This window comes from Muntiacus reevesi, chromosome 3, assembly GCF_963930625.1.
Source record: "Muntiacus reevesi chromosome 3, mMunRee1.1, whole genome shotgun sequence".
Classification (NCBI taxonomy): Eukaryota; Metazoa; Chordata; class Mammalia; order Artiodactyla; family Cervidae; genus Muntiacus; species Muntiacus reevesi.
Genome location: NC_089251.1, coordinates 177,161,655 through 177,173,935, shown reverse-complemented (window position 1 = coordinate 177,173,935; position 12,281 = coordinate 177,161,655). Strand labels below are relative to the sequence as shown.

Here is a 12,281-nt window from a genome sequence, read left to right as displayed (position 1 = left end):
GCCTTTTCCATAGGATTCTCCATGAGCTATTTTCAGTAGGCCTGATGTATGATTAGGGCTTCCCTAGGGGTTCAGTAGTAAGGAATCCGCCTGTTGATTGAACTGGCATCCTCTAAGCTCAATCCCTGGGTCATGAAGATCTCTTGGAGGAGGAAATGGCAACCCACTCCAGTATTCTTGTCTGGGAAATCTCACAGACAGAGGAGCCTCGAGGGCTACAGTCCGTGGGGTCGCAAAAGTGTTGAGCACGACTCAGCAACAATTTATGATTAAGGAAAGTTCACACTGTGGTCTGACAGTGGACTAAGGTGCTCTTCTGTAGGCAGTGAATGTCGTTCGCCACAGTCCTGCCAGTGGGATGGGGACTGTTTGGAGGTGTAGGGAGAAGACTGCCTGGCCCTCCTCTACTTTTTCTCATACACAGGGTCTGGAGGTTTCTGACACTGAGATTTCCATCTGTGAGGAGCATGGCCAGCAAACTGGCTTATAGATTCCCTGCGGCTTTTAGCATAGCTGCTGCTCCACCTTATTTAGCTTGTTAAGTAAGCCATCCTGGTTCGTAGAATTTCACGAGGGGTAGTTAGGAAATAGAGCTTTCCTCTCTCTCCGCAGTGGCTTCTCCAAACCCCACGTGTAAGCCTTGGTCTTGGTACAGATGATGATGATCCTGCTCTTTATGACAGTTTCAAGCTCACAGCTCAGTTCTATAGCTTTATTTTCCCCATTAGAATCTAAAGTACAAAGTTTAATTCTTTCTAATGCAGTCACACACACCCAACTTTAACATGAAGACTTTAGTCATCTCTGATTATGTAGATAATACCTGTCACCTTCCCTACAGCTGACATTCCTCAATCTTACAATGTATTCACCAGAACAAATGAATCTTCAGCTACAAATACCACTACCTTGCAGTCTCTGCCTTTTCTAAAGCCTCCTTATGAATAGGTCTAAATCAAGATTTCCCTCCATTTATTACATCTCTTTTATGTTTTCCTTTTCCATCCTTGTGTTCATTATGGGTAATCCTGAAGTACTGTTTTGGACCCCTTTCTTGCCTCCCAAGGGCACCCTCTGCTGCCCTAATTCATCAATTCCTAGAAAAAAAGATGAAGTTTATAGTTGTAAATGAAATCTTGGAGAGCAAGTAGTTGTTCTTTATAGCAGTCATGCAATTTATTTGCATAAACTGTATATACTTGTCTCATTATGTATGTATAGTCTAAAGGAGAGAATTAATGCTTATTTCTTTAGAGGAATTGTGAACCCTGCTTAGATGATGTAGGTGAAATATTTCTCCCCTTAATAAGAGCAGAGAGGAATGGCAGCTTGGGAGATTCAAATATCCAGCCTCACCAGGAACTCAGAGCTAACAAAGGTATAACATCAGAAAAGAAATTAACATAAAACATTTTATCTTTAAAGGTTAAGGAAGCTCATCCCAAAGCAAAATAAATCCACAACAAAGATATTTTTAACAATGAAAGATACAGTTCTCTCTGAAAGGCTTCCCAAAGCAGCCTTCATCTCTCTCCTCCTTCATCAGGATGGGAAAGGGTGTCTTTTTGGTTCCAGAATTTTAAGTGGAGAAGTCTTGGGACATGCTTTGAGTCTCTTTCCAGAAATGGGGCTTTGTGTTTTTGATTTTAATGATAAAGAAATAAATGAAATAGAAATATAAGAGAATGTCCTAGAGAGTCTGCTTTTCCAAGAAATGATCTGTGACTTTATTTTTATTGAAAATGAAATATTTAAAACTCACTGGGCCGAATCTGCTGATGAGGAGGTAAGAATGAATTTGCTTTATGAGAGAATTAAGTACCTTGGGATCACTTAACCTCCTGGGCTTGGGGGCAGCTTCAGACAAAGGAGCATAGCTTAGCTCACTCGAAAACTAAGCAGCAGACTGCCTGCTCCGCAGCAGCCCCAAATGGGCAACTTCTAGAGTACTTACCAGTGTAAATAGTTTCTTGAGATAATTTAGGTGGAGTTGACATTATCTTAGAAATATATTGACTAGTTCAGGACTTGAGAAGATATCTTTCCTGTCATTCATCCATACGTTGCTGGTGCCAGAGATGATATAACCATGAAGTGGAATTTTGGCTTGGAATCCTCTGGATTACTCAGCTTCATTGATTTATAACAGCACCATCAGTTGTACTGTACATTTTGATTTTTAGGGTCAGGGAAGCAATTAATAAAGGCTTACCATATAGCATAGGAAGGATCACTGAGGGATCATTAAGGGAAGGAAAAGAATGATATTGAATTTGTAATGATTCAGTTTTTTAAACAGTCACTACAATTAGCAAAAGGTACAGAAATAATAATGATCAAATAAATTGTGAAATAAATAGAATACCTTTTTCTGTACTGATTATAACCTGAAATGATACAGTAAAAGATTCAATACAACCCTGTAGTAAAAATTAGAATTAATTTCTCATTTAAGATATATGTGAAATGGCACTATCTTCATGGTCCAGTGGTTAAGACTTTGCCTCCCAATGCAGGGGGTATGGGTCCTTGGGAGCTAAGATGCCATATGCCTCGGGGCTAGAAAACCAAAACGTAAAACAGAAGCCATATGGTAACACATTCAATAAAAACTTTAAAAATGGTCCACATTAAAAAAGATCTTTGAAAAAATAAAAATAAATGTGAAAGAGAAAAAATAGTTCTGTTTAAAAAACTGAATGATAACACGTTCAGCTTTGAAAAGCAAAACTTAAAGGATACAACAATAAACTGAACTCTAGTTGGAGCAGAAACCTGAGGTTAACATCCTCAGGCAAGGGTGGACACAGCAGGGCCAGTGCTCAATGGATGACCTGTGGGTCTTCTGTTGGTTATGTGTTGGTTGATGGTCTGATTCTCCCTAGTTTGAGGGCTTAAAGAGACCGGAGGGTAGAGTTGGGTGAGGTCGGGGCTTCCTTTGAGTTCTGAGCTGACGTAGAGATATCACCAGAGTGGAGGCTCTCTTGCATTTGTCAAGTGTTTTATTCTTGCAGTCAGTCTTCCACTGCCTTAAGACCATTGTCACCTGTCTCTGCTGTATCTCCCCTCCCACCCAGGCACATCCACTTTGGTCATTAATCCAACGACTTTACTTAAACACACGCAAACAAACCTTGCCTTACTGTTCCATCATCCATGCGTGGGATGCTGACACGTGTATTTCGGGGTATGCTGTAGGCTCTGCTTCTGTATAGCTCTTTACGTGCTGGTGTCTTTGAGCCTGCTCCTACGTGTGAGAGAACTTTTAAGTGCATTTTTAAAAAACAAAATTCAACTAGGTAAATGTGCATATGTGATTGGCTTTATTCAACAATTTATGAAGTGGACAGCATCCCATTTAGTAAATAGAAAACAGCTTCAAGGAACTGTACAAAATGGAAGGCTTTTATAGAAACTGGAGGGAAAGGAAGGAGCTGATAACAAGGAAGTTATTAGCCAAAGAAAAGAAAGGATTGTTTCAGGCCAGGTCATCTTACTTTATTGGGAAGGGAATGTAAGAGTCTTCTTATTTGGATTCCCTCACAAGTGCTGACCAGGACATTTCAGACTAATGGTTTATTCCACTCCTGGGAGAGGGTGAAACTGCAGTTGGGTTAGGTATTAAGTCTTGGTGGGGTTTAGCACAAGTGACTGTATTTTGAGTTTATTGTTTCTTTGTAATAGCATTTTATAATTGAATTCAAGAGATTATCCATTGTTTACAGCTATGTTTTCATTATCATGACAAATGGCATTTTTTATGGTTGTATGACATCCATGGGATCATATATCTTATTTGGATTTTGAACAGAAAAGTTTTCTTTTTTTTTTCTTGAAATGTTGACATTCATACTTTTTTCCCCTTAGATTCATTCTTAGGTTTCCAAAAATATAATCCTGGATTTTATGCCTTTAAAAGCTTAGAGAATGGTAGAAAATATCAGTGAAGTTTTAAGAAGTTAGATATAACTAGAGAAACAAATATGTTTACCCGCACACAGCATCCTCATCTACTGCCCTGTCTCCTCCCAAGTCCGCTCAACGCTAGTCACACACACGAGCACACACAAACGCACAAGCATGCACACAAAGTATGAATCAACATTATGACAGGTGTATTCCATATTCTTCGTATATTCATGCATGATGAAACCAAGATTGAGGGGATTATAAATTCCAAAATGTCACCTCTTTGATCTTTAAAAAGATATTACTCAGATAAATGATATCACATGAGGTTGCCAAAATGTGTTTTAGTCTTTATGCTTTTGTCACCTGAATGCAAATTTGATTGCTTGGGAGCTCTGCTTGATCCCTACATATAACTTGTATATGTAAAGAAAGTGTTCAAATAGCGTACATTTTGCCTACGTCAACTTCATTCTGGATATTCTGTTTTTTACATAGCCTGTCTCAGTGTTTACTACACTGGATAACTTACTTCTGAAGCCTCTACCCTATTTCTCTTTGCTTATGAGGAGAGGTCTAATGAGCTGAAGACAGAAAAGCAGGCATTCCACTCGACAACATGGAGTGCCTTGATAATTTTGACAAGACCAGTTTGGGTGGAGTGAGGTTAAAATCCAAATAAAGTGACTTAAGTCCTGAATGAACCCAGAGGATGTGGACTATTCATTTGAAAACTTTGTCTGTAAAGAAGACAAAAGGGGTCCTAGGTGGCAGAAAATGCAGATTCAAGATAGGGTATGAGTGAGTGAGTGTACGTGTGTGTGAGTGAGAGATTGAGAATAAGGATGGCCAACCCTTCTACATCTGCATTCTGAACCTAATGTTATTGAGAGGAGTTGATAATCAGCACAAGAGTTATTTAGAAATCTTTGGGAAGAATTGGCATTTCATAGGAGAAGGGGTCACTCATTTTAAAAAGGGGGAAAGCATATAATATGGCAGATGGAGGGAAGCTTGTTGATTTAGAGGTGGGAAGATGAAGAAATTCTAGTGTGATGGTTTTTAGTTTTTTCAGTAAAGTGTGAGACCGAGTTAAATGATACTAAGACAGGCAGGGAAATTTACTTAGGTTTGGGGAGTGAGATGGTGGTGGTAATTGTTGCCTTGGGCTCTGGGAAGCACTTTATTAGGGAATGCAGTGCATTTGCCAGCACTTGGACATTTGAGGTTTGAAGTCAAACATTTAAAGTAAAATCAGTCTGTTGAATGATTTTCTCCAGCTGTATTCATGCACAGCTGCTCTGGTCTAGAGAAGGCAAGTAATTGAGCTGATCCATGCTTGGGTTTTGCCAGGAGTGAGAGAAGCAAGGGAGATGAGGTTGTTTGTAATGATTATAATGATGGACCTTGGACTCAAATTTAGACAGCTTCATCAGAAATATTTTAAAACCTCAATCGTGCAAGTACACATCCATATTAAGAACTCAGGCTTAAAATCAGACCATCTGGGTTCAAATTCCCTTTCTACTATTTACAAACTCTGACCTTGAACAAGTTATCTAAGTTTTTCCTAGGTTCATTTATTCGTAAAGTGGAGATAATATTGGCCCCAAACTCATAGAATTATTATTTGGTTTTGAGTTTACATATAGAAAGAGTTTAGGAGAGTACTTGGTACAAATTGCACATTCAAATAATAGGCCATTACTGTATATTGTATCTCAATTAAAAAATTAAAAATTTTAAAATGTAAATATATAAAAAATTTTTAAACTGTGGAAAATCTTGACTTGTACAAATATAAAAAGAGCATTCACTAAATAATAAGGGAATGGATAAAAAGTTCTAGCAGGTTCCAAGGAGAATACTAAATATTAGTCTTTATAGTTAAGTAAGGCATGCTGAAATGAACTAACAATGGATGCAAAGCTGACAAACTGGTCAGTATCCATCAGGAAAATAATCAGTTGCATTCGAGTGGACACAATTTGCATTTCTGTGGACAAAAAATCATTTGCATTACTATCGGTTTTCTTCATTTTGTAGAGTTTAAAATAGCTTAAAGATAAAAGCAGCCACACAGGTGTATAACTCACTAATTTCTGACCCACATCAAAGGCCTTCACAGTTTTCCCTGACGCGAGCAGGCTAGGCACCTGCTTAGTTATATGTCACATATTCTCACTGTTGTTTGCATCACATGATCTGAACTTAACTCCTAATTGCTGCTTTGGTGGATTTTTTTTAATTTTTCATTTATTCTTAGACCCTGTGTTGGTTCCCTCTTAAGATGATTTTTAGTAACAAAATTGGAGTTTTATTTTATTGTTTGTCAAGTTGTACAATATTAAGTTCTACTCCTCTTTCCTATTTGAGATTGGCCAGAACCTAAACTGTTGTTATTTTGGGGGGGAAATGCTACTTTTATTCTGTTTTGGTTGCCTCCTCTGGGAGGACTGGGAGCATTTTGGCAGGATGAACTGAACAATCTGCAGCTGTTCAAATACTTTGAGCCTTTGGATTGATTGTGGATTTTGCTTTAAAACCCTCCCCCCACTTAAAAAAAAAGAATGAAAGAAAATCCAACAGTCAGTTGCATCTACTACTTTTTTAAAAAAAACTGTTGTTTGGTAAGCTGCAGTTTTACTTTTGTAACCAGAGGCTGTGTTTATTTTCAGCGTTGGCAGTTCTGCCTAATGAATCAACTGGTATTGAATTCACAAGGGGAGGTGCCGTTTCCCGCCCTCCATCTGTTTGCCAAATGTGTGTGTTCCCTCAACTCTTAGTGATGGCTTCACTAAAAAGAGCCATTAGCAGGCGGGTGTTCTCACTGATTTCTCAGTCCTCTGTCTGACTAGTTGCTGGTATTTTTCCCTTGTGATTCCATAGAGGTTGTTTGCCAAAGCACCACACTTGTGATTCTAGAGAAAGTGTGTGTCTGTTTGTTGTTTAGGTATAAAGTTTGGCTCTGCATTTCTCATAGTTTTAGTTTGGTTCTTGAGCCTTGGTTTGGTCCTTCACGATGGGGTGTCTGTCTCTAAGCAGTAGTGTTGCCATGGGGATTGAAATTACTCCAAGGAGGAGACAAGAGCTCGAGTGAATCCTAGTAGGCTCTCTTAAAAACTGGGAACCTGTGATGAATTTCTTTGGATTGCACTCTATTTTCAGCAAGTCCTTCTTTAATTCTTTTTCTTCCCTTTTCTTTTAAAAGTCTTATTGGTAATAGGGAGGAAGTTGTTTTATTAGAAAAATTTGGAGGTATCTTTTTCATGTTTTATTTTCATTTGTATTAGGAGTCTTTTAGGTCAGTACTTCTCTTGAATGTGCATATGAATCACTTGAGATTTTGATGAGATGAAGATTCTGATTCAGTCGATTTAGGAATCTGAGATTTTGCATTTCAATTCAGTACAGGCCACACTATGAACAGTAAAAAAAAAAGCCTCAGGGCACATAACTTTGGTACTTTTTCCATGGCCTTTGGAATAATTTAGATAGTCAAAGAGTAGAATGATTTGGTTGGTGTTTAGTAGCAAAGTATTTGGAGATATTTGCCTTCACATTGGTATCGGGAACCAGGTAGAGGAGTCAGACAACTTTCTAACTCTTCCTAAGATAGACCTTCACATTGAACATATGTTATTTTGTTTGAGATTTTGAAATTTCTAGGACATTTTACATACCCAGTTTCAAATCTAAACTTGAAATGTTTTTTCGAAGCAACATATGAGTTATTAGGGGGTTCTATTACTTGTGTACAAAGGTATTGATTATGTTCTTTTTCCAGTGACATGCCTCACTTCTTGATATATTACTTAGGCTTTAAAAATAATTTCCCTGACATTTGATTGTATGAGTATTTTAATATCACTGTCTCTTGTGTACTGTGCGATTTTACTTAGCCTACTAAACAGTTTTATAAGAACTGAGTGTTATCTAAGAAGTCTTTTGAGTACTATTAAATGTTATTACTCTATTCTGACCTAGATAATGAACAGTAAACTATTTTAAATAAGGCCACTGACCCACTGAAGAGCTGTTCACCACATATATACACAAAGAAGGAACCTAATTTAAGCACTGCATTGATCTCTATTACCCTCACCTTATTCCCCCAAACTTCTAATTAGTTTTGGAAGTTACTGAAAAAGAGGAAGTACAAAAACTTGCTTTTAAAGCAAAGGATAAGGATCATGAGAAAAAACTGTTCAATACTTATAAAAAATACTGGCTAACTGGAGGAGGCTGAAAGAAGAGTATGAAATTAAAATAGCAAAAGAGAAATGCATATGTAAGGGGAGTGAAGAATATAGATGTTCATGAAGAGCATATCAGGGAAGAGAAACAACTTTTTCTCCACTCTCTCAGGTTCAGTTATTGGAGGCCTGTGAATTAAGGTGACAAAGGGCAAATTTGCAGGAGAAAAGAGTTTATTTATGGATGCAATCTGCATTCAGTGATGAGTAACTCAAAAAAGTGGTTGGAATTTAAGGCTTATGTACCCAATGCAATAGGGGAAAAGAATTGGGTAGAGAAAGGCTCCTATGAGAAAACCCAGCAGGTTTCTTTAGGAAACACATGTGTTTCTTGAGGAGAACAAACATGAGATAAGAACATCTGTGATAGTATTTGTTTGTGCAGGTGTGAGTGTTTTTTTCTGTTTTTTTCATAGCCCTGAAACTCTCTTGGAGAGACTTTCTTGGAGAGCCTTGTTTCCTAGAAGATACTACTTTAAGTCAGATAAAGGAAGCTCTGACAAAGCTTCTTTCTCCATTTGTTGACTCTCAGATGTCTTCAACTTAAGATCATCTTTGTACTAATCTTTGTACTCTAAGGGTGTGAGGTCTGAGTGGATCCCCACAGGGTAAGAAGGCACATATACAGTGAAGAAGGAAAGACGAGGTTAAAGAGGAGGAAGACTCAGTGGATTGTGTGATGCAGGTGTTATTCACAGTTCTCCTCATTTCCCTCTCTGGAAATTTGATTAGGACTCCTAAAGTTAAGCGGCTCTTCAGAGCACTTCTGCTCTCAGAGAATTTATTCTAAATAAGAATCTACATCAGCCGGACACAGGTGCAGTTATTTAGGGGCCTACATCTGTCTGGCTACGTCAAGCCAGAGGCTCCAGGGTCCGTGACAGTCACATTTTATACCTAGGTTTTAATCTTTAGTTGCAATTCTTTTTGAAACAGATAAAACATATGTATACATCTGTACTGTCTGTATATATATATATATAATTATATATGTATAATCTATATATATAATTGCTCAAACAAAAATCTAATATCGTTTCATATACTAAGTATTGGGTTGGCCAAAGTGTTCATTCAGGTTTCCATAAGATGTTACAGAAAAACCCAGATGAGCTTTTGGCCAGAACAATAATAACTGGGCTAAATAATAACTGGAAAAACCCAAACAAGCTTTTTGGCCAAAACATTAATAAACCTGAGTGATCCATCAAGGGGATAATTTTGTATGTATTCTTAAAAATTTGAATAAGAATTCTGTTTGGATATTTTCTGTGTAGCAATTACTATTTTATACAGTCTTTTATTTAAATGTATTATTTTTTTTTCCTAGTCATCAAACACAGACAACCTGTTGGGATCATCCTAAAATGACCGAACTCTTTCAATCCCTTGGTGAGTGTTATTTTAGTTAATAGTAATTAATTGACTTCAACAACTTGAGAATTGTATATTCTTAAATGGACTCTAGTCACCAGTTTTCCTTATGTGGCATATTATGTTTAAAGGACCATGTCATGGGCATGTAAAAGCAGTTGAATTTCTAAGGGCAATGCAGTAAACAGATTTTACTTTTCTTAAGAGAATGTATGGTTCACAATAGCGTGAATTCAAGAAGGTTGATTTTAAAAGAAGTGTAATTGGTTTTACCTCCCTCATATTGTATCATCTTAAGCTTCAGCTTTGTGTGAAAACAAAACAATAGAGTACAACAGCCTGTAATCCACTGCTTCATATTTACTTTTTGCTCACTCTTTATTTAGTAAATATTATTAAATTAGCTTGTCTAATTTCATTCTGTCTAAGTAGTCATTAAAAGCTAAATTCACTTTAATAAAAATGCATGAGAACACGTGAGATGAGAATCCTAACATTGTAGATTTCTAGTAGAATATGGCTGTGAGCTGATTATTATTACTGCTTCTCTTAGATCGTTCCCGTGGCTTTGAAAGAGTTTCCTTACAGGGCATCTAAAGTGCCATTGGAGAAGGGGAGTGGCACCCCAAGGCTCTCATCCACACTGCCATTTCAGCAAGGAGGGGGCACTCCTTTTATCTCTGTATATATCAGGCTTCTGTGTGAGCTTTCTCTTGGATGAGCGAGGACAGTTGCAAAGGTTGAACAAGCAAAAGACAAACCATTGGATTGTTTTAGTTTATAAAATGAGCATGCCAATGTTAAGAATTAGAGATTAACTCTTCTAATTTCTCTTATGGACACTCTATCTTTAGGAGAAAGAAATCCCAGTGTCTTTTTTTTCTCAACTTGATGCTAAATCTTTCAGGTTTTTTAAAATTAAGATAATATATAACATTACATTAGTTTCAGGTGTACGGCATAATGATTTGATATTTGTATATATTGTGAAATGATCACCATGATAAGTCTAGTTAGCATCCATCATCAAGCGTAGTTACATAATTCTTTTTCTTGTGATGAGAATTATAAGATTTATTCATTTAGCAACTTTTGAATAGGCAATATGGTATTATTAACTGGAGTTAATCTATTATTTCTAAAGATTGGAATATTGATTATTGTATAATTTTAACCAGATTGATTAAAGGGTGGAAGAAGGAAATAGAGCAGGACAGAAGGAGCATAGACATAAGACGTGCTTTGTGAGTAGTGAGACGGACGCCTAGGTGGCAGAAAACTGATTGTCCTTGTGGGGAAATGCCCTGGAAGAGAATCCCTCTTAGCAGTAGAGAAGGCAGCCTGTGGTGTGATGTATTTATTAAGCCATGGAAAGTCAACAGGCCATGTTTCCCTTTCCTCATTTCCCTCCTTTTCCTGTTTGAAAATGCTTTCTTGAGATCCATAGAGCATTGCTTTGGAAAGTATCTCACCATGGTTCTAGTGAACATTTGATTATTTTCTTGTAAACGCTGTGGATTTTAGGAAAAGACCTTTTCATGTGAAAAGACATAATGATTTTCCATCATTGAAGTGAACAGATATATTCTTGCCATTCAATGTAAGTTAAATAATCCTAAGCACGCTTTTTGAATGTGTTCCATTTTCCATTTCAGCTGACCTGAATAACGTACGTTTCTCTGCCTACCGTACAGCCATCAAAATCCGAAGACTCCAAAAAGCACTATGTTGTGAGTTTATTCTGCCAGATTTAATCACTCTGTTGTTTGGATTGCCTTTCTTGTTTTTTTTTTTTCTTTTAAGACAAAGATAAATGAAGAGGGTGATGTGTTTGTCGAGTTAATCTGATTTTCAGTGTACCTCGCTCAAGGAGTTGGCTGTGTTTCTGTGAATGCTCTATTCGCCCCGTCAGCAAGCATGCAGTAGTAAAACAAATGAACATACGCCATTCTCAGTTGGAGAGCAAAATTAACCAAAATACAGGAGTCACATAAAAAGCTTTTTCAAAAATTATGCTGCCACCCAATTTAAAAGGATTAAATCAAGGAATCGAAGTAGTAGATCATTGCCTTTTTAGTACTTTGTATTCATCTGTAGGATTCATTTGGAGCATAGGGTTCGGAACAGTTTAATTCAGAGCAATCATATAATAAAGAAATACTGAAAAATTATATTCCTGATCCAAATTTGAATTGACCATTGTTGTCGTTCAGTCACTAAGTCTTGTCTGACTCTTTGTGACCCCATTGACTGCAGCACACTAGGCTTCCCTGTCCTTCACCATCTCCCAGAGTTTGCTCAGATTCATGTTCATTGAGTCAGTGATGCTATCTAACAATCTCATCCTCTGACACCCCCTTCTTTTGCCTTTGGTCTTTACCAGCATCAGTGTCTTTTCCAGTAAGTCAGTTCTTCACATCAGGTGGCCAAAGTATTGGAGCTTCAGCTTCAGTCCTTCCCATAAATATTCAGGGTTGATTTCCTTTAGGATTGACTGGTTTGATCTCCTTCTGTCCAAGGGGCTCTCAAGAGTCTTCTCCAGCACCCTAATTCTGTATGCATTTAGAGCTCTGTGTTCATGTAACACAGTGACTTGAGACAATTAATATTATCAATATGAACTTTAACCTGTAGAGTGTATGTTCGTAATGGTAATCTATGATAGTTTTGGGTTCCCCTTTTAGCTCAGTTGGTAAAGAATCTGCCTGCAGTGCAGGAAGATTCCCTGGAGAAGGAAATGGC

The 12,281-nt window shown here is 37.4% G+C and overlaps 1 protein-coding gene across 8 annotated transcripts in view; it reads left to right on the top strand.

The window, feature by feature from the left end:
- The window catches only part of UTRN (utrophin), a 538,989-nt gene that overhangs the window by 452,270 nt on the left and 74,438 nt on the right, over positions 1-12,281 (top strand). For all 8 annotated transcript variants that reach the window (XM_065931202.1, XM_065931205.1, XM_065931203.1 and 5 more), the window contains 2 exons: positions 9,496-9,557; positions 11,195-11,269. In XM_065931202.1, the coding sequence (XP_065787274.1) occupies positions 9,496-9,557; positions 11,195-11,269 (137 nt within the window). The remainder of the gene's footprint in view (positions 1-9,495; positions 9,558-11,194; positions 11,270-12,281) is intronic.